Source organism: Artemia sp. Qi Xiang Cuo, chromosome 2 (assembly GCF_049724085.1).
Source record: "Artemia sp. Qi Xiang Cuo chromosome 2, ASM4972408v1, whole genome shotgun sequence".
Classification (NCBI taxonomy): domain Eukaryota; kingdom Metazoa; phylum Arthropoda; class Branchiopoda; order Anostraca; family Artemiidae; genus Artemia; species Artemia sp. Qi Xiang Cuo.
The window spans coordinates 78,052,625-78,076,758 of record NC_142795.1 but is presented as its reverse complement, the minus strand read 5'-3'; the positions used below and the strand labels follow the sequence as shown (position 1 = coordinate 78,076,758).

General features: G+C 32.3%; 1 protein-coding gene across 1 annotated transcript in view; it reads right to left on the bottom strand.

Moving 5' to 3' along the window:
- Sol1 (CUB domain-containing protein Sol1) overlaps positions 1–24,134 on the bottom strand; it is a 988,790-nt gene that overhangs the window by 123,857 nt on the left and 840,799 nt on the right. Inside the window, exons 12-13 of the mRNA XM_089107833.1 lie at positions 16,688–16,878; positions 8,300–8,510 (exon numbers count right to left, since the gene is read on the bottom strand). Of these exons, the coding sequence (XP_088963959.1) occupies positions 8,300–8,510; positions 16,688–16,878 (402 nt within the window). The remainder of the gene's footprint in view (positions 1–8,299; positions 8,511–16,687; positions 16,879–24,134) is intronic.

Here is a 24,134-nt window from a genome sequence, read left to right as displayed (position 1 = left end):
TTTGTTTTAAGTTTTAATGTTGCTCCTTAATTTCAACTGAAAAAGACTTGTTTTTTATTTAATTTCTGATTGTTTTTTAAATAATGCTTGAAAATCTGGCTCATCCTCTATGGAAAACTCCCTTCTCCCATGAAAAATTTCTTCATGGAAAGATCCTCCGACGTAACCTTCCCCCCTCACCAATAAAATCCCCCCCCCCAATAAATACTTTTTTAGGGAAAAATACTTTCCAAAACCGATAACCAATGCTATGCAATGCAATGGGAAAATTTCACAACTTTCAGGCCTTCCCCAGGGCCTGTGGGGGGTTAAGTCATCCTCAAAAACATAGTTATTAGACTTTTATACAATGCTGAAAAAATTGCTATCTCAAAATTTTGGTCTGGTGACTTTGGGGAAAATATGACCGTGGGAGGGGGGCTAGCTGTCCTCCAATATTTTTCGTCATTTAAAAAAGGGCACTAGAACTTTTGATATCCGATCAAATAAGCCCTCTCCCGATCTTCCACGATCACTTGTTCAACACGATCACGCCTAGGAAAAAACAAAAAAAACAAAACAAAAAGAAAAAAAAATACACAAATAAACACGCATCCATGATCTTTCTTCCGGCAAAAAAATGTCACATTTTTTACATAGGGGGTTAAAAACTCTACAGTACGGTTCTTTGGTATACCGAATCTAATGGCGTTATTTTCATTAAGATTGCTTGATGTTTTGGGGGTGGTTCCCACTTTTCAAAATTTTTTCCAATTTTCGCAGGCTCATAACTTTTGATGGGTGCCATTAAATTTGGTGAATTTTACATATTTTGAATAAGCATCAAAATTCGTTTCTTTTAATGTATCTGTTGCTATCTATACTCTCTTTCTTAGAGTTTCGCTTATTTTTGAGTCACGTGGCTCCTTACTTACAGTTCTTTACCACGAACTGTTTGATAAAGAACAGAGTGGAACATATTTTAATGGCTCAGCTAGAGCCAGAAATTTTATATAGTATTTCTATCTAGATTTTTTCCTGACTTAACAGTTTAATATTTCCACACATCCGTTTATGTCAAATATTTTTTTGTGTAATAGAGAGGTACAGGAATCTCTGAAATTATTGAATGCAACAGAAGAAGCTGATCAACATGTTTTCCACAACCTTTTCCCCCTCACTAAATATGAAACGTCAAAGAATAAGACGGAACGAAAGAAATGTTGGACATGAAATGCAATGGAAAAGGATTGCAATCCGTATATTTTCCTTCGTCTTTCAAGTTTATCTTGACAGAAGTCTTAAAAGGCAATTTAATCCCTTAATCTCAAGTAGGGAAAGGGCTCTCTATTTTCTGTCATGTTTTCAAAACTTTCAGACGTAAAAGTGCTTTCTACTACAAAAACAAAAATTATTATCAGACAAATTGTAAGGATTAGGACATAATTACGGCTTGTCATTTGCAGATGATTTTAAGATACTTTACAGGCCCTTTTAGCCTTGAGATAATTTGCCCTTGGAGATGTCAAGAAAGGGGATTTGATTTTAGTGTAAGAGCAAATGAGCTAACTAATTATTATCTGAGTCAAATGCTTGAAATCAGTTCTAGGATTTTGGGGCTCTGCTTTGGAATTTAATAATCTAGAAAATAAAAGATATTGTTGTGTTCTACTTATCCTACAGCATTTTCGGTTGAAATGTATGGTAAGCTATTATAAGGAGCAGATACCTTAGAAGCTAAATTATACCAGTATTTAAACTAACTAATAAAAATATCGCTCTCAACCGATCTCTAAGTGTCATTTCTTTATGGGTGACGAATAAATTGCCAATATCATAGATCAATTAGAGTCAACGCGAAACATGATATTTTTATGTGATATTTGTAAGGAATACTAATTATGTTTTGTAGGATAAATTTAATCTAAATTTTGTTGGCACACTACCCCGAGAAATTGTCAAATCCCAATAAAACTTTATAGAATGTAAAAGATTATGTTCTAAATATACCCTTGGGTTGACTAGACAAAATCTCTAAATTTTCTAAAAATATATTTTATTGAGAGCTACTAATCTGTTTAATATGTCATCCAGGGAAAACACAACTTGTCCTAGCCTCTTAATTTAGTTTTAACATTTGGAGCCTAAATGGAACCTAAAGTTGGAGCCTAGTTAATCTAGGGTCTTTCTTCAAAAACTATTTTCTTTAATAGGCCTCGTCAGTCATAATAGCACAAAAGTATAAAAAGCTTATGGCTCAATATCACACGTTTTCCATTATGAAATTTGCATAATACCAAGCATGCATGCAAAGGGTGAGGGACTTCGTTGGAAGATCTCCCCCCCCCCAAGATAGTCTGAGGCAGCCTCCTATAAAAAAACAAAAAAATTTGTGGCCACATAAATGTACTAAAAAAAAAAAACAACCGTCTGAATCATCCCCCTTCCTCTAAGAATTGGTACTATTCAAATAATTCAGACAGACTAATGCACTTAATAAAATTGTTATCGGAAATCAGCAACAACAATCTCCAAGCTAATATATTTATACAAAGATCTATCAGGGGTTATTAGGGATCATCACTGCTCCATTGAAGAGCCTAAAACATCCTTTAGGGCTGATCTCACCGACCTATCTTAGAGACCTATGGCTTTATGAGAAGAAAAGATAAACAGGGAAAGAATTACAATGATAACTAATGATATTTACACAATTGAAGCTCATGACAATCAATCGGGGAAGGGGCACTCCTCCTATTTTTTTAGCTTTTGTTTAGCTTATGTTGAACTTTTACTATTTGTGACTGGTAGCCTATCTCGGTCCATTTTAGTTTTATTCATCTTTTTGATTTTTAGTTTACTATCAGGGATTTCGTTTCTAATTTTCTAAAAAACGAAGCATCTGAACAATATTTGTTTCGCTCCGTTAGAAGAAATATATAGCTTTAATGCGTTTTGTTTTTAGAGTATATTGATTGGTAACTCGAAAAAGTGTTATCCTTACCAAAGTTGACCTAGTCTCTTTACTTTGTTCACTAAACTAGGTTTTTTTCTAAAAATACACTTTCTAATATGCACTGGTTGTAAAGAGGTCAGATCCTTAGCAAGATTAAATAAAAAAAACAAGCCTTTTCAACTGAAAGTAAGGAAAAACATTAAAACTTAAAACGAAGAGAAATTATTACGTATGTGAGGGAGTTGGATCCCTAGTCAATACCTCACTCTTTACGCTAAAGTTTGAATTTTATTCGAACCACAAATCCCTGAACCACAAAGGCCGTTTAATTAGAATAGATAGCTCTTTTAAAAGTACTAAAAAAAAATGTAGCGTAAAGAGCGAGGTATTGACTAGGGGGCGAACCCCCTTATATACGTAATAATTTCTGTTCCTTTTAAGTTTTAATGTTGCTCCTTACTTTCAGTTGAAAAAAAACTTGTTTTTCTAATTTAATTTCTGATGGTCTTTTAAATAATGCTGGGAAATCCGGCACCCCCTTCATAGAAATGTCCCTTCCCCCATGAAAACATCCTCCATAGAAAAATCCTCCCACGTAACCCCCTCCTCCGATAGGAGCTTGAAACATCATCAGTAGGGTTTTCTGATACGCCGGATCTGATAATCTAATAACTTTTGATGGGTAAGAATAAACTTGATGAAACTTGTATACTTAAAATCAGCATAAAATCCTATTCTTTTGGTGTATCTATTGGTATCAAAATTCCGTTTTTTAGAGTTTCAGTTACTATTGAGCCGGGTCGCTCCTTACTTACAGTTAGTTCGTTACCAAAAACTGTTTAATTTCACTCATACACGTACCCAGAATGACATACAGGGCTATACACTTCCCATATTTTGGATTATTCGATTTTCTCAATATTCCTCAAAAACTTGCGTATTTTTGTATTCAATAATTTTACTACGCTAGTCTTGTAAAAGGTGGGGAAGGGGGGATCAAATATAATTCATTGATACATTCCGAGATTTTAAGTGGTCTTTCACCAAGAGAAACATGGCAACTAAATTCACTCTGATGTATGCTCTTTTCATTTTGTGTATCTTTTGTCCAGCCGTTGAATGTTCATAGCAGATACTTGTAGTTTTCTTCACGGTCTACAAACTTTTGAAAATTATAGCAAGAATTTTCCTTTGTATCTTTAAAAATTCGTTGCTTTTTAAAAATTCTTTGCTCTCCCTTGCTTTCCTTTATTTTCTTTGACCATAAAATTGTGTTTATCCTGCATATTTTCATAATAAACTATGTTAAAACAACCAAACATTTTCATTAGCCTAAAAGCTTTAGCACTCGTAATTACGGTGCTTGCACATTAAATAATCTCTTTATGTTATCACCTACTTTTGGAATAAACGATCTTCTTAAATTTCAAAATTTATTTTTAAATGAACCTGATATACATAAGAAAGTATCCTTTCTGAAGGTTCACACTTTTAATGTGAATTAAGAAACTCTTTACGAGTATGCTGGATTTTGTTGCAAAGGCTCTATTGAGGAGGGGGGGGGGGGAGTCAAAAACTTTGTTGTGAAAATGTTAGAAAGCTTAGAAAATTCAAAACATGATGCAGTCCTTTTTTATGACAAGTATGCTGTCTGAAGTAGAAACAAGTTAAGTCCGAAATTCAAACTTTGAATAATGACAAGTGTCGACATCTGTCTTTTCATGAGTACTCGAAGGATGGGGGTAATTGGTATAAGAGATGGGGGTAAAAATATGATGTTTTCTGCACAAATAGCAGTAAAATTTCTCTTCTTTTCCTCTTGGCGCTTTTTCAGGCTTCTTTCACCCATAGAAACTCCTGTTTTTGCTTCTGAGGTAAATATTAGGACCGGTGAAATAGGATCGATCTAAAATGACACCTGTAACTGTCTTTATCACGTAATCAATTAAGAAAAACCTTTTTGTACAAAAGAAGATTAAAAGAAAAGCAAAGAGCTAAATTAAGAATAGGACGAGCAGAAAGTCAAACTGTAATTCAAGCGTGAAACGAACATACATCCATGCCTATCAATAAACGAAACTCAGAACGAACAGTAATTAATATAAATAATCAATTATGACTTAAAACAAAAAGAAACTACTACAAACAGAAGCATGGCTAAGAGCCCTATGCTTTCTAAAGACGAGAAGGTTATTTGCCGTTTAATGAAAACAAAATGTGTTTTAAACTTTTCTCTTTTATCACAATTTTCCTTGTAAGACACATAAATTAAATTCCTAACCATAATGTGAATCTTTTGGCATTAGTTAATGAAAAAGAAAAAAAACACAAAAGAAATTTTTCAAAAAAAGCTCTATTCAGCCGGAGAGGAGCAGAAATAATTTTCTGCCCGTTCCTGCATTCATTCCTGAAAATCTCGGCAATTTCTGAATTTTAACATTATAAAGAAAAAACATTAAAAATTTTTTCACTAAAACGTAAATGACATCTTGGTATTTAAAAGACATTAAGGGTCTTAGCCCAACTCCTATTTGTGGTAGTTTCTGTTCATCTTAATTTAGACTTTATCATCTATTGTGGTTTCTGTTCTTTTTGGGTAAAAGTTATTTATTGCTAGTGATTTATGTTTGTTTTACGTTTGAGTTATAATTTGACTTTTTTGTAGCTGCTCTTAGGCTTAATCTATGTCTTTACCTATCTTTGAAAATATTCTTTTGTAGAAAATTTGTTTTTAACATTGATTTCTGTTCGTTTGTCATTGACATATTTTTTTCTTATTGGGTAATAACAGGAGTATTTGTATAGCTTTTTTCAATTTTTCTCCTCAAGAGTGAAAATTTTTGTTTGCTGTTTGTATTCTGGACAAAATTTTGCTGCAAATTTTAATAATAGTTGTACTCTAGAATATTGTATTGTATCTAGAATATTGTATCTAGAATATACGTGGAGTATCATTCAAATAAAAGGATTGAAAGCCTGACTTGTCTCTGGGCTTCTATAGAGTTGAAGCCATTGTGACTACCATCGTGAGAGAGTCTTCAATTCGGGTGAACATTTATCGGTCACCTCCTTCAACATGCCCTGAAAGTTTCAACTTAATTCCCTTAGCCGTTCCTGAGATATCGAAGATGTTTTTTGATGACCTTGGATGCACATGAAGCCTTCTAGTTTATTTCAAAATCCCCCTCAGCATGTCCTGAAAGCTTTAACTTATTGCTCTAACCTGTTTCTGAGACATTGCAGGTATCTCCTTTTGACTATCTGGATGTTCATAGCTTTCTTTGATTTTTTCTTTATTCCTAAATTCGCGGCACCATATACACTTGAATATTTGATTTCCCGCTAGTCTTTTACATCGCTCTGTCCCACGAAGTTTTAGCTGACTGTTGAACTTTCTTTTCAAAGAGTCGACCTAACAATTTTTATGGATAACGTCCCCAGGAAGATCATTCCAAGTCGAAATGCAATATCGAATGAAGTTGTTCCTTAAGTAGTCTATTCCGATGTTTCCACCTTGAAATAACTAAACCAGGATCTGTCCCTCGATGCCAGTCTTGTCGTTTTGAAAATGGGGATCTAAATGCGAAAAGGCTATAAAGAAGGAGGTGAACTTGTAGAAAACAACCATCGACGCTACATCAAACCTTTCACTATCAGAACGGAGAGAGTCATGGGGAACGACTGAATCAATCCTATTAGCTCTATTCTGGATATTTTGAAAAGGTGCCAACAACGTTTCTGGACCGCCATAATACAGCGGGCATCCATACTCAGCGATTGGTCCGACACCAGCTTGTAAAAGGGGATATTCTAGCTGTGCAGTAGAAAGTTTTTGTAGCAAATATTGATCTCCAGCTTTCTTGCACAGAAGGCTCTCATCCGTTCAAGGTGAGTTTTCCAAGCAAGATTACGGAGAACTAGACTCAAACTAGTATGCACATATAGCCTTTTGGCCAGTTGAACAACCCCCTCATGATGCCCATGAAGTTTCAAATTATTGATGTAAGCCGTTGCTATAATATTACCAATATGCCTTTTTGATAACCTGTATGCCCATAGCGTGTTTAAATTTAGTTTGACTTCCCCCTCAACATCTCCTAAAATTTTCACCTTCATACTATTAGTCTTATCATTCTTGGAAAGTTCCAACCTAATAACCTTATTCATTCCTGAGTTACGCCCTTTGGGCAACCTGGATGTTCATAACGTGTTTAGATTCGGTTCAAGCCTCCCTTCAACACTCTGAAAGCTTCACATGAATGCCAGTGGCCTTTTTGAACACCAAAGTTTAAACATGCCGCGATTTCCTGATAACAAATACCATATGTAGACTTTAGGTGAATTGCATAACTTACAGTCTTTACCCCGAGGGCTTTGGGGAGTTGATATGCCCAGAGACATAATTATGGGACCTGTTGACTACGCTAAATAAAATGGCTATCTGAAAATTTTGATTTGATGTGTTTAGGGAATCAAGGGGCGTGGAAGGGGAGCTGGTCACCCTCCAATCACGTTAGAATCTTCAAAATTTCAGTCGAATAAGCCCCTTTCACTGTTCCCGCAACAACTCCTTCTATACGAACTGTCTTAGTGAAAAAACAAAAAATAGAAAATACATTGTGTCCACTTCGCTCTTTACTTAGGCAGCGCTATTGTGCTGCTCATGATCCCTTATCAGGTTTTTGATTGTTATTTAAAAAAATCCTTTTTCTTGGAAGAGTAATATTGACACTAAGCCCCAAACAAAAATAAATTATTCTGCATTTGAGGAAGGCTGTCGCACCTTCAACACATCATTCTTTACATTAAAGTTTAACTAGTGATTAGCTGAAGGGTTTTTGAAGTAGAAAATAAAACCCATTGTCTTTCAAAATTTCAAAATAAAAGTTTAATTGTTTAAAGCAAAATCAAATTCCCATTGTTAAGGCATTGCAAAAAAAGCCACTTTTATCCCACTGCTCTCCTAATAGTAAGAAAGAGCAATTCTTCCTCATACTCAGAATAATTTCGTTTTGTTTTAATATCAATTTCGCTCTTTACTTTCCTTTAAACACTTGTTCATTTATTTAATTTCTGTTCATTGTTCAATGTTATATTTGGTGGAAAATAATTGTAAGAGGATCTCTAACCGTCCCTAAATGATGTCCCTAAACTATTCAACCAAAGTTTCAAAACCATTCTTTTACTTCAATATATCACACACCCAAACTTTACTTGTTTTAACAGCGCATAGTTTCTGCATTCGGAGTGCGTCCTCAGTAAAAGGAAAATAAAAGGAAGCTTTATGTCACTTTGTCTTATTGATGACTTCTTTGAACTTAGAAAAAGGAACCTGTAAAAGAAATAAAAGACCAAGATACTCACGGAGGGAATCCTTCTACATCAAAAGTATCAAAGGTGATCCGAACTTTCTCCCCAGGTTTTCCATAAAATAAGTAATGGCATTCAGTTGATCTTGGATAAAAACCTGGAAAATTTGGACTCCAAAAGGAACCATTTCGGGAATTATCGGAACTATTGAAGCGAAACAGGCAAGGGTGGGTTATGAGCTGTTCACCGACTGTGATGCCAAAATCTGAAGATGAAATATGCAAATTAGTTAAAATAAAAACCGAAAAAACTAAGTTTTTAAATGTATGTTTGAATAGCTGTGGATGTACTAAAAAGACTTTTTATCATCCCAAAAGGCGATACAAGAAAAGTCTTTGAAATTTACACATTAATCACAAAAACAATAACATAAAAAAAATTGGTCAAGAAAAAAAAATATTTTAGTTAAAATAAAGATGTATTTAAATGAAATAAAACATAAGTAAAATAAAACTCCTAACAAGGACAAGTTAAAAATAATTAAATTAAAAAAGAAGAAATAAAAAAAAGTAAACACAAACACGAGGAGAAAGTAAAGGACTTAACAGAGTGGAAAATATAATAACTCTTGTCATTATATAACTAGTACTGCACAACAAGGGCGTACCCAGGATTTGTTCAGGAGAGGATTATTTTTTTAGGGGGTCTTACAAAAAAAATCTTTAAAAAAAAAATCCAAAATTTGTTTATATGCATTTTTGTTACTTTTTTACGGGTCAGGTCTTTTGCAGTTACCTGATTTATTAAACTTGTTAGACCTGTGTGTAATACCCTTCTCAAAGAAAACAACAACAAAATAACAGTAATTTCAAAATTATGAAACTGAAAATTTGGCTCATAACTGTTATTTTTTATAAAATTATCTTACTATGTTTGTACTAGAAAGTAACTCAAAGACAATTTATAGACTTAATCACATAGGGAAAAGATTCCTATTTTTTTTTTATCTGGAATTTATTATTTTTTTTCGTCTAAGCATCCAAAATACGCCATAATTCTCAATGCCAGTCGAAGTATTGAAAGAAAAGAACTTGAAAAAATCATAAGTTCAGTCGTGTGCTAAAAATCCATTTGATCTTCGTTATATTTTTTTTAATATATAATTTTTTAATTTTATATTTTAATTGAGGTTTTAATTTCTTAGACTTTAATCAAAGCCAAAAATTCTAACTTCATCCTTGAAAAACCAAAAATGAAGATTTTAACAAGAGTCATAATCAAATGCAAATAAGTGAATCCTATGAAGATATCTAGACCGATGTTTCTCAATTTTCCAATAATAACTGATATGTTGCACGAAATCTTTCCAAAAAGTTTTTAAAAGATTCCAAAAAAGATACAAAGGGGTATTCAAAACTCCGTGTTCCTGTTGTAAATTTTGTGTAGGAAGGACACAACAAAATTTAGAACATAGATTACAGAAACATAAAAATGCGATCGACTGTTCGTTGAAATATAATCAAAAACCAGAAACGTTTGAATCAGTTGCTCATCATAATATACTATTTGACCAAACAAAAATAGATTTTTACAAAGGATTTTTACTATTTTTACTTACAAAGGATAATATACTATTTTATTTTTGATATATCCCATTTGCCTGTCTGATTCTATAGAGGAAAAATATCTGCTCTACTATAGATTTTGGTGTTCTTTTCTGTGTTACAGTTGAGCAATATTGTGGAAGTTTCTTAAGATGTGAGTTTTATTTATTAGTGTTTCATTCGTTTTTTTTCTCTTGTTGTGTTGTTTTTTGTCTTTTTCTTTATATGATCTAACTAAATTTTTTGTTGTTCCTCCGTTGATAAAAGCTCTCTGATATGCAGTTAAAATATTCAGAATTTTTTAAATTGTTTTATTGTTGTTTTTGTTTTCACTTCGTTATCACTCTTAAATTCTTAACCTGGTCTCTCTTAAATTTTTTCAAGAAACTGAGCCCCCTGTAACTGAACCTTATTACAACTAAACCCTGCTGTTTTTGCTTTTAGTTCCTTGTCACTGCTTTATTTAAATTAAACCCAGTCTCTCTTCAATTTTCGCAAGCAACTGAACCTCCTTTAATTGAACCCTCGTGCAACTGAACCCCCATGTAACTGAACCTCATCTAACTGAATCCTCGTGTAACTTAAACCACGTACAACTGAACCCTCGTGTAATTGAACCCTCATGCAGCTAAGCCCCATTTAACTGAACCCTCCTGCAAATGAATCCCCGTGCTAACTGAACCGCATTTAACTGAACCTTCGTGCAACGTATTTTTGACCAAACACCTTTAATTAGGTGTCGTTTTCTTAGACCACACAGACGTTCTATGACAAACAAATAAAATTTCAAATCGGGATAAATCTATTTATTTAGACAGTGAAAAAACAGGTACAAAAATTCAGATATTTTAATCACATATACAGCGACTGTCTTCAGTAGAAATACTAAAATAATAAAATTGAAACTACCATATTTATACACAACAAAATAAATAACTTTCCGTTCATTCACAAAATATTGAACTTCCGGATTATTCACTAGATTGAAAATAATCTAGTGAATAATCCGGAAGTTCATTAACGAATCAACTTAATTTTTAAATAATTTTTTTCCCTTGATGTTTTTTTTTCAAAACCCCTTTTTTCCACTTGCAAAGGTGACTGGGGAAGCAAGTACTCAAAAGGGGATTCTGGAAACCAGTTTAAGGGTTTTTGATCATGGAGATTTCAGGGGGTAGGCCTTTTATGATTTCAAGGTTTACACCCTGAAATAACACTAAAATCGCTTGAATTTAAAGGTGTGTTTTTGTTTATAATTTGAATGTTGCTGTGCAGCTTTGTATTAACCATCGCCTTTTAGTTTTAGAAACAGTATCGTATTAGGTCATATCATCTCATTTGTCACGTTACCAACCGACTGTCCTGCATGTCCTTCCAACATAACATGGTGAACACCATAACAGCACGTTTTATCTTTCCATTTATGTCCATTTCATCCTTAAGGCTTTTTAAAAGCCTCTTAATTAACGAGCCAACTAAGTGTTCATTCAGGACACAGCGTGAGAAACTCCCAATGTGACGATTTATTTCGAAAAAAGGTTCCCAGCTTATACAGTTTCAATTGTTTTTTTGTTTCCATTTCTAAGACAGTCCAAGGTAAAATAAGATTAAGTGAAGGTCTGAGAAAATTCAAGAAACAAATTTCGTTTAATAAAATTCTTTTGAAGAACAAAGCCAATGATATAAAGCGTGCATCAAAGTCAAAACTTTTTATTCCCGTTCTTAGAATTTTCATGAATAGGTTTCATAGGAAAAAGAAGCAAGTTTTACATTCTGCAGAACCCAAAGAAACAGTTAAAGAAAGTTTAAAGAAAGAAAGAAAAAATTGAAATAGTTGAGGTTGGCAACACTTAAGTATGGCTTCCTTACTTTTTCAGGAAAACATAGGCGAATAAAAAGGAGAGATGTAGTGAAATGTTATTAAAATGACATATTTGAAGATGGATGCACAATTTTAAAGGCTTAAACTAAGGCAAGGTTGGGCGACTAAGGCTTGCTGTATATTACAAACCAGAGCACACTATACGGTCTGTACACAAATATACGCCAATCTTAGTTATTCGATCTGATAATATATCTCGGTATATATCCAACAGTTTTCTCGAATATTTAGTTGGTAACTGCATTTTCGCTCAACCAAAAATGTGAAACAACGAATAGCTTGACCTTCGTTTTGACTTGGAAAGTTGTGTGACAGCTATAATGTGGAAGCGAATCGAGATAGTCGCTAAGAAAATAATGGGTACATACAAAAATGGGTACATACAAAAGACCTGTTCTGTTTCACAAAACAGAACAGGTCTCATTCTCCACTTAGAGACTTCAATTCTGGATCGTAAAATATACAAAGTTTGCCATGTGTTCTGTTTTTGTGTGCTTTGTAGTTTTTGCTGTTGGTTATTTCCCTGTTTTATATATGTTTTGTGTATATGGCAATTTGGCTTTTGAAATGCACTGACATTTCTTTTTATATATCTATAACAAAGATACTCTGATAAGAAAATGCAAAATAAAAAACAAAATAATTTTTTTTAATGCAGTGTGAATTTTAAATAAGTAATATAAGGTTATGTATTATCATTCATTCAAAATTTGTCGTAAATTGTACTTGAGTATATGAAACATTTTCATCCCCAGCTAGCAATGACATTTATAATCTGGCCCTCCAAAGAAACTTTTTGCCTACACCTGAACTAAAGAAATGATCTGTTAAGATGTCAAAAATTAGCACATGCAAAGCTAAATGCATATACACATGCATACGGTAAAGCCAAAAGTTTTTTCCTCTCTTCCTACACCACTGATATCATAAAATGGAACACTTGGACAATTTACAGAGTAACATTGAAAAGAGCCAAAAGTTTGCCAGTTTCAATAATGCTATTTCCCAAGAATTAACTTGTACACTGAAGCAAATTTCAAATAACCGTAAAACAAAGTGAAAAAAAACTTGTTGACAGAAGCTTTCTATTTGACTATTATAAAGGAAATATATTTTTGGCGCATATTGCCCCTTGGCTTTGAAATGCACAGATCTATCTATTTATGCATCTAAACAAAGATACAATGAAAAAACAAACAAATATAAAATAAAAAACAAAATAAATTTTAATTTAATTTTATAATACAGTGTGAATGTTAGATACGTAATGTAATGTTATATATTATAATTCGTCTGCAATTTGTCGTGAATTTTACTTGAGTATATGAAACATATTTAGCCCCAGTTAGCAATAAAGTTTAAATTCAGGCTCTTCAAAGAAAATGTTTACCCACTCCTGAACTAAAGGAATGGTCTTTATATAGCTGTGAAGCTGTCAAAAATTAGCACATGCTTATGGCAAAGCCAAAAGTTCTTCCCCTCTACCATGACATGAAAGACTTGGACAACTTTGACAGCAATATTGAAAAGGGCGAAAAGTTTCCCAGTCTCAATAATACAACTTCCCCAAGAATTAAGTTGTACACTGAAGCAAATGTCAAATAACCGTAAAGCAAAGAAAAAAAAATCTTGTTGACAGAAGCTTTCTATTTGGCTATTATAACGGGGAAACTATGACCAAATTTTTGAGAATGATTTAAAAACTAAAAAGTGTGTCAAAATTGTGCTCATTTACTCAGTCTTGAGATGTGATGACTGCGAATCCATATGATTTGTGCAGAATTCATCACTACAAAGGAATATCTATATAAGAATGTTTGGAGGCAGTCTAGGTGCTAGTTTAGAATATTAGAAGTTACAGTGATGACAGTGGTCAAATATGGCTCTGAAGCATGGGCGCTCTGAAAAGCGGATGAAGATTTACTAGAGGTTTTCCAGAGATATTGCTTAAGGATTGTTCTAGGTACCCGGCTGACTAACCGTATTTCAAACAATAGGCTGTACTAAAATTGTGGTTCAATACCGCTCTCTAGGGCTATAATGAAAGAAAGGTTGAGGTGGCTAGGGCACGTTTTGCGGATGAAGGATGACAAATTGCTGAAGATTGTTCTTTTCGGCCAACCATCTGGGGCTAAACGGAAAGCAGGTCGTCCTCGTCTGGGGTGGGAGGACGTCACAAAGAAAGATTTAAAGGAAATGGTAACTTCGTGGGAGGGTGTAAAAAAGGAGGGTTTGAATAGATTGGGATGCAGGAGGAGCTTGCGTAGCTGTGTTGGCCTCAGGTGGTTTGGTGCTGTGGTGAGTTGTTAGTAGGAGTAGCCTAGTAGTATTGATCACTCTACGATTAAAAAATTGCCAGTGATAGGGAAAAAGGACTGATGTGTAAATGCTGCCTTATGTCTTTTATTGATAGCTTACTATTCTATGCTACGCCTTAAAAAAGGGTAAGAAGATTGTACTGATTAACTTTTTTTTATTGTCAATTAAGTCTTAAGTGGAGCGGGTATTTTGTCTTACATGCCTTACTTAGTTATGAAATTTTTTTTTCTATAAATATGTGAATAGTTGTAACCAGATATAATTTGTGAGTATATTTTGATGTATGTTGTGAGTATGTATGTTTTGATAATTTGTAACCATATTTTTCCTGATGCGCACGACTCACTTACCCATAGGACCCTACTGGCTCTTGCATCTCTATTGACAACAAAAATTCGTCACCTCTACGAATTTCCATCAAATTTTTATCATCGATTAACTCGCCCGCTTACATAACTCTAAGACTAAAATACACTCCCTCCGTAAAGCTTTCTACTAAATTGCTCACCGCCCACACAACTTTGCAATACGAAACTCCTTATCCACGAAATTCTCGAACCAAAAACTCCCCGGAACAGAACCCGCATCCTTACAACTTCCTATCAAAATATTCTCTAGTATAGGCTACACAGTTTTTTTGTTTTTTACCCACCAGTACCCAATTTCATTTTTTAAAATAGAAATTTACATTAAGCGAGTTCGTTTATTAATTTGCCATAGAACTACTACGAGTGCAACAATTTTCATCGAAAGCTTGTTGTACAAATATGGGCTAATATTGGAACAGAAAATTGCAAAAGAGAAACAAAGCCTGTAAAAAACAAAACAATTTCCAGTTTACAAAAAAAGAACTAATGTATAAGATTTGGACGTCGTTTATCATATTTCATATCAGGAGTTGCCAACGCGGTAGCCTATAAGGATTTTCGTTGAACGCAATGGCGAAAAAAAAATATCTAAACTAATCCATTATACGGTACTCAAAATTGGTTTCTTATAAAGTTTGAAAGCATGAATGAAAACAAAAGCTTCTTGCTTTCTGGTTTATTATTGTATATTTGTTTGTGAAAGGAAAACTGACGTAGAATGCAATAGTTGCACCTCAAATTATATTCTGTGTACAATTTGTCATAAAAACTGAGCCATTTATCTCTAAGCGTTGACAACGCTGTTCAGATACTGTCAAGTACCTATTCTGTCGGACATTCGTCTGGAGTAACTTTTAAAGGAAGCTTCGTTTTGGTAAGGATTTGCCCGATTGTTGCTTGGACAATTAAAACACTATAAAATTTAGTGACATTTCATTACTGTCAGAAACAGACATGACATCAATATATCTCTGTTAAACAATCAGTTACAATGATTAAGCATAATAATTTACCTCTTATGCCATCCAAATTTGCAAATTCTAATCTACCCTGCTCAAACTTTTACTAGATCTAAGAAGTAGAGATATGCTAAATCATTACCGTTAGACCCAGTCAATGATAAATTGATTATTTATTCTCGGCAATTATTATCAGTGTTTTCGGTAGTAGTCTAATGACAATTGTAGGTATTTTATTTATTGCATGGTTTGTACTTTGACACAGATTAAAGGTGTATTTATAACTTATCCTAACAACATTTACGGCTAATTTTATTCACAAATTGGAACACTGAGTCTTTTCTCCCCTCACTTCTAATATGTGAGCTTTACGTACTATTTTCGCAATGTGAAACGCTGCTATACCAATCTATTGTTGGTTGTTGTGAATTGTTATGTCACTTACATAGGTGAATTCCTTCCATAAAAAGTTAGTATATAAAACACTATAAGTTTAGAATATTGACATATACTTCTCATTCATGATTGGACTCCATTGCTTCATATGAAGTTACTCAACAAATACAATCTGTGAAAAAATTCAATGACAAATTCTGATTGGCTCAAATTAGCCCTTTGCTAAATCCTGGTATCAGTAAAATCTAATTGTAAATGGGTCTTATAGTATTTAATTCCAAATTTGTCCTAGTAGGGAGGAAGAATGTGATGACAAAAGTCATTAATAACGCTTTCACTGACAGAAACACATTGACAATCAAGTAGCAGAAGATAACTGATATCCGTCTTTTTCCTCTTACATGCTTTCTTCTCCTTTTTCTGGTTCCTCCTGTCCTGTTCTTCTTTCTTGGTTGTTTCTAAGTCCTGAGGCTCCTTTTCTTCTTTAGACTTATCTTCTTCTTTAGGTTTTTCTGCTTCGTTAGGCTTTTCTGCTTCTTGAGGCTTTTGTATTTCTTCCTCTTAAGGTTTTTCCACTTTTTGAGGCTTTTCAACCTATTTTTGCGTTTTTTAGTTATTCCAACAAGTTTTTGGGCTGCATGTGGTGGTTTTTAGGCTCTGAGCTGAGGAGTCTACTGCTCACACAGTGGCTGTAATTTTTAGAGGATTTGTGAGCTTTGCTAAAGCTAAGATAGTGTATTTATCAATATTTTCTTTACAGAACTTTCCAACTACAGGAAATTGAGCTTACCTTGTTTTCCAAACATAAGTTCGTGAATATTTATTGTCTGATCTAGTAAAGATCTATTAAACTAGAGGATTTGTTTTTTATTTTGTAGCTCTAAAACTACAGATAAAGAGTGTAAGATACTTACTTTCAACAAAAGCAAATTTGGCACTAAAACCCCTCCCTCCTTTTGAGCTTCCCAAGCTGAAGAAGTCTATAGTTATTGTTGGACCATTGGACATAAGCTCTTTGGGTTTGATTATTCCGCAGTAGTCATCTATTTTCTCCTTCCGACCATTGATTGTAACATACGCGGCAATTCTGTCGGCAACTTCACAACTAAAAAGGAATAGTGATTATGAACCATTTTATAAGCCAACTCAGGGTTGCCAATGTTTTAGTCCATGATTGTGTCCCCTGAGCATCCAAAAATGTGTCATTTTTAGCTAAAATATGTCCATCCTGAAATCTCAAAACTAGAGGTAATTTTTACCAGTTGTATTATTGACCAAAAGACGCTTTGTAAACCTCTTTCAAAAGGACCAGTTAACATAAAATATAATGAAAACGAAATATTCCATATAAGACATTAATACAAAATGACAGTGTGAAAGCAAGAAATCCCTGACTCTTGAGAAAATCCTTTACTTACGAGATCTCTGGCAAAACCTGGATGCTAAAGAAAAAGTACTGAGAAAAAGCACTACTTTGGTGAAAAGTAACCAAAATATATGTCAAGTACGGAAATGCTTATGTTTTACGTCACAAAGTTTTAAAATATTTCCCTTTTTTGCCCTTTTACGCCACTCTGTCCCAGCACATGGGAATGTGTCCTTTTGACACAAAATGTGTCCATTTGACAACCTTGAGTCAACTATGATTCAATTAGCATAGTTAGAGCAGTTCCCAATTCGTTAAATGAGACGACTTCAGTACTATAATGGATTAAATGAAGCAAAAACTTCCGAGTTTTGGTTACCCCAATTATTCGATAAAAAAAGAATTTGTGGTCAAACAGTTCGTAGTAATGAACTGTAAGTAAAAGCGACCCGGCTCAATAGTAACCGAAACTCTAAAAAACGGAGTTTTAATACGAATAGATACATCAAAAGAACCAGACTTTTATGCTGATTTCAAATATACGCGCCTGAGAAAATTTGCCTTATTTTCGAAAAATTGGGAAACAACCCCTACAATTCATAGCACTTTAATGAAACTCACACCATCAGATTCAGCGTATCAGAGAGCCCTACTATATAAGTTTCTAGCTCCTATCTGTAAAAATGTGGAATTTTGTATTTTTTGCCAGAAGAAATATCACGGATAGGCTACGTGTTTTTTTTTTTTTTTTTTTTTTTTTTTTTTTTTTTTTTTTTGCTTTCCCAGGGTTGATAGTATTGAACCAGTGGTCTTAGAATATCGCGATAGGACTCATTCGAACCGAAATTAAAAGTTCTAGTGCCCTTTTTAAGTGACCAAAAAAATGGAGGGCAACTAGGCCCCCTCCAACTCTTATTTTTTCCCAAAGTCACCCAATCAAAATTTTGAGACAGTCATTTTGTCTAGCATAGTCGAAAATCTAATAAATATGTCTTAGAGGATGATTTAATCCCCACAGTCCCCGGGGGAAGGGCTGTAAGTTATGAACTTTGCCCATTGTTTACATATAGTATTGGTTAATGGGAAGTATACAGAAGTTTTCAGGAGGGATATGTTTCTGGTGGGGAAAGGGGTCAGAGGAGGGGGCTACGGGGGAGGATCTTTCCATGGAGGATGTTTCCGTGGGAGAAAGAACATTTCTTTAAAGGGGGCGCCGGATTTCCAAACATTATTTAAAAAACGATCAGAAATTAAATAAAAAAAAAAAAATTCAACTGAAAGTAAGGAGCAATATTAAAACTTAAAACGAACAGAAATTTTTACATATATGAGGGGGTTCTCCCCCTAGTAAATACCTTACTCTTTATGCTACAGTTTTTTTTAGTACTTTCAAAAGAGCTATCTATTCTAATAAACCGGCCTTTGTGATTTAGGGGTTTTTAATTTGAACAAAATTCAAATTTTAGCGCAAGGAGCGAGGTATTGACTAGGGGGCGAACTCCCTAATATACGTAATAAAAACATACATATATAGAAGTTCGTTACGTAAGTTAATTCGTAAGTTACGTCAGAACAAAACTTCGAGAAAGCCATTTAGCCAAAAAAGTAAAATTAATATACAAATTTCGTTTTAATTATTCATATACGGTGAGCAAAAATCAAAACCTGCATTAATTCAAAAATGTTCAGAAATTAAATTAAAAAAACATTTTTTATTAACTTAAAGTAAATAGCGGCATTAAAACTTAAAACGAACAGAAATTATTCCGTATATGAAAGGGGCTGTCCCCTCCTCAACGCCTCTTTCTTTCAAACAGTTCGTGGTAATGAACTGTGAGTAAGGAGCGAACCGGCTAAATAGTAACCGAAACTCTACAAAACGGATTTTTTATACCAATAGATACATACAACAAATTATATTTTAATGCTGATTTCAAAGATATAAGTTTCATCAACTTTAGTCCCACCCATCGAAAGTTACGCGCCCGAGAAAATTTGTCTGATTTTCGAAAAAGGGGGAAACACCCTCTAAAAGCTATAGAACCTTAATGAACACACCATCAGATTCAACGTATCAGAGAACCCTACTGTAGAGGTTTCAAGCTCCTATCTGCAAAAATGTGGAATTTTGTATTTTTTGCCAGAAGAAAGATCACTGATGCGTGTTAATTTTTTTTTTTTTTCCAGGGGTGATCGTATCGACCCAGTGGTCCTAGAATATCGTAGGAGGGCTCATTCGAACGGAAACTAAATGTTCTAGTGCCCTTTTTATGTGACAAAAAAAATGGAGGGCAACTAGGCCCCCTCCCACGCTAATATTTTCCCCAAAGTCACCTGATCAAAATTTTGATATAGCCATTTTGTTCAGCATGGTCGAAAATATAATAAATATGTATTTTAGGATGACTTAATCCCCCAAAGTTCCCGCGGGGAGGGCTGAAAGTTATGAACTTTACCCAATGTTTACATATAGTATTCGTTATTGGGAAGTATGCAGACGTTTCCGGGGGGAATTTTTTCTGGTAGTGGGGGGGGGGGGTGCGTCGAGGGTCTGTGTGGGAAGATCTTTCCATGGAGGAAGTTTTAATGGGGGAAGGAATATTGCTATGAAGGGGGCGACGGATTTTCCAGCATTATTTGAAAAAAAAAACATCAGAAATTAAATAAAAAAAACAAGTTTTTCATATGAAAGTAAGGAGCAACATCAAAACCTAAAAGGAGCAGAAATTGTTACGTATATGATTGAGTTCGCCCCCTAGTCAATACCTCACTATTTAAGACAAAGATTTTTAGTACTTTCATAAGAGCTATTTATTCTAATTAGCGGCCTTTGTGATTAAGGGGGGATTTTTATAGAATTGGAACTAAATTTGAATTTTAGCGTAAATAGCGAGGTATTGAATAGTGAGCAAACCCCCTAATATACGTTTTAAAAATATATGAATATAGAAGCTCGTTCCGTAAGTTAATTCGTAAGTTACGTATATTTATTACTAATAAAAACGTTCGTAAATAAAATTCAACAACTTTCGAGAAAGCCATTAAATCAGAATAAAAGTAAAATTTATATACAAATTTTGTTTTAATTATTCATATACGGTGAGCCAAACTAAAAATCTGTATTAATTCAAAAACGTTCAAAAATTAAAGAAAAAAACAAGTTTTTTTAAATGAAAGTAAGGAGCGACATTAAAAGGGGCTGTCTCCTCCTCAACGCCTCTCTCTTTACGCTAAAGTTTGACTCTTTTTCACAATTTTTTTTTAAACAATAAAAATCTTCGATTTTTAAACAATAGATCTTCGCTAAAGCTCTTCTATCAGCTGAATAAAGGTGTTTGAGGACTCAGGCACTTCTCAATTATTAATCTAAATGTGAAAATTTAGTAAAAATATCATCATACTATGTTTTAATTAAGAAAACATTAATTTTAGTTTTAAAATGAAGAGAATAGTGACAACAACAAGGTCTTTTAAAAGCGTTAAAATCAAACCAATCGTTACAAATAATGTATGCTTCAAAATTTGAACACAGTTAATTGTGGTGTTGCCGCCCGACAAACCACTCAAAAGGTAAATTTCATTCTTACTTGACGGAAAACTAAATAATCGCGAAAATTAAAAGTTCCATTTAGTCATTTGATTTTCTATGCATTTGAAAGAAATGAATTTTAAAGGAAGAAATTATTACCGAAATATATTGAATATTATTCTAAAACCAAAATTATTTTATCCATTGATCAGCATGATCAATCAACTGATAAATTTGATTAATCGATTTATCAATTGTTTATTGGAAATATGCTGATATCGAAAAAATAAAATTCCTTGAAATTCAGGCTTATTCAGTTTTTGGATTAATTTAATTTAGTATTTAGCTTAATTTATTCTGTACTTTGATTTTATTTATCTATTTAATTTTATATATAATCTTTTGATATATAATTATAATTTTATATATGATTTTTGATTTAATATATGTCTTTTACATTAATAAAAATGTATCTAATTCTTGTTATGTGCTATGGTAATTGTGCACTATCCTGTTCTTTTTATGTTTGGCAGGGTTTGTTGTAATTTTTGTTTATTTTAAAGATTTCTTTTTTTCGTTCATAGTAATTCCTTCTCGCTTTAGGTTAGACATCTTTTAAAGTAGCAAAAGATAAGTAATTTATCTAGTAGTTTAATCTAAATTAATTATTAATCAATACCAGACTACTTCTCGAGTATTTTATACTCAAGCTAAGTTTTAAATTGGCAGTTTATTTTTCATCAAACATTTTATTTTTGAATTTAAATTCTATTTGTTTTTTAATAGACTATTTTTATGCATATATTAATACTATTTATGTTGACCAATAATTGTCATTATATAATTTAATGTTAATAAATGATAAAATATGGTAGTCGTAGTCGTGGCAGGAGTTGCTATAGTAGTAATAATTACTAATAGTTTTCAATTTCTGATTAAACATTTTTTTTTATTGTACATATTTTGTATATTAAATTGTCATGTACATTTTATATTGTTACCATTTTATATTTCATTACATTTTATACTTTATATATTGTTATGCTTTATATTTTACATTTTATGTTGTTATTTTATATTTGATACTACTATAATGTTTTATTGGTAATTGTTATCAGTTACCTAAGAAATCGTTAAATACAAACTATGGCAAAATTCAGCTTAATCTGTGATATCTGATTTTCATCATGTTTTTAAATTCCTAGCTTCTATATTAAAATATTAAAGTCAGATCTGCAATCAAGAAGCTGAAAGATTTTTAAAATACCAACATTATTAAATATTAAACACAGCTTGTAAGTTATGTTCTTAGTATTTTTTAATTTTTAATGAATTTTAATTACTAGTTTTAATCCTTTAGGAATATCAATTCTAAGACAACATTGGCTTCAAATAATAGATGGGTGAAAACATCTAGGAATATAACCAACTGGGTAAATTTCTTCGGTAAAATAAAACAGAGAAAGAAAAAGCAGATATTTCGACAAGGAAATTCGTCAAGTTGTCTTTGCTACTAAATAATCTACAAAGGGGAAAAAATAAAAGACTAACCTTCAAAAACCCCAAAAATAAAGAGTTCAATGAAAACTAAAAGCAGAACAAATAAAACTTATTTGACTAAAAAGATAAAAACGTTTATGAGAAAAAAATTACTTATTCAATTTAACATAATCTTTGTATTATGTCTAGTTTGGAGCTAAAATCCTTTATTTTCCAAAAATAAACTTTTGATTATACAAAGCTTTACGTGGGGAAAAAAATGTTCATGTTTTTATTACATTTTCTTCATTCTGAAGCACCGAAATTGCCGCACTATGAAAAAAAAAACTATTTAATCTTTAGTAACGAATATTTGGTAATAAAGTTCCGTAACCTAGCAAAGAAAATAAACCCAACCTAATATTACTTGCACTCCATTTTGAATCAAGACGGGATGGTATTCTAAAAGATTGGACAGGTATTACTTTTTTTTCTTCAAATCTAAGTAAAATTTTTAGTGATTCCAAGTGAAAAGTTATTTTTATTTTCCCCTAGAAACGCATCTATAAGAGATAATACAATGTAATTAAGTGGTGGAAGTACTGGGAGCAGAGGACACGCACATACGATTTTTTGCAAGAGGGGGGATGAAACAGCAGAATTAATGAATTAGGTGAAGGGCTTAAAAATATGCTCAAAAGACAATAAAAATAATGAAGCATTAATATTGCACATTACTTTCATTTGATAGGACTTCTTTTTATGTTTAATTTCACTTTGTTTTTCATACAAACAGGCTACCCTATATTCGAGAAAAGCTGCCACACTTCAAACCAAACTATTTAAATCAAAATTTAACTTTTGCGCAGTAATGCTTTTAGAATATATATTTATATATATATATATATATATATATATATATATATATATATATATATATATATATATATATATATATATATATATATATATATATATATATATATATATATATATATATATATATATATATATATATAAATATATACATATATATATATATATATATATATATATACATATATATATATATATATATATATATATATATATATATATATATATATATATATATATATATATATATATATATATATATATATATATATATATATATATATATATATATATATATATATATATATATATATATATATATATATATATATATATATATATATATATATATATATATATATAAATATATATATATATATATATATATATATATATATATATATATATATATATATATATATATATATATATATATATATATATATATATATATATATATATATATATATATATATATATATATATATATATATAAATGAAGAACACCGAGTGAATGAAAATCAACCTGGACAGCGAAATCCAAACGTGTCAAAATTGAAAATGATAGCAAATATTATTGGGTTTGGGATTTTGACATGGATAAGGTCAGCAATGCCTACCATGCCCTTGTAAGAAAAACAAAGGTTCGGCGATATTTATTTCGTAACGACGAAAAACAAAGGTTCGGCGATCCCTATTTCATAATGACGAAAGGTGAGCCGAGGTGTAACGAACCAAACAAATTGAAAATGATAGCGATGATGATTGGATTTTGGATTTTGACATGGATAGGGTCATTAATACCTACCATACTTTTGAAAATCAAAAATATGGTCTGGATAAATCGTTGGGAGAAAAGAAGTTTTTGCTTCGAGAATGATATTCATCCATGAAATAAAATGCTCCCTTGAATACTTTTTAGAAGGGTAGGGTCAAAAGTAAAAATTACTCATAGGGTCATCATTTCCACGGTTTCAAAGGTAAATTTTTCGAAAAAAAAACTCTTTTATTGGGAAGTTCCCCATGAACACCATAAGCGGAGATAAAGTAACTTGCCTATGTTCAATACGATCATTCCCGGGGAAACATAAAACAATCAAACAGACAATTT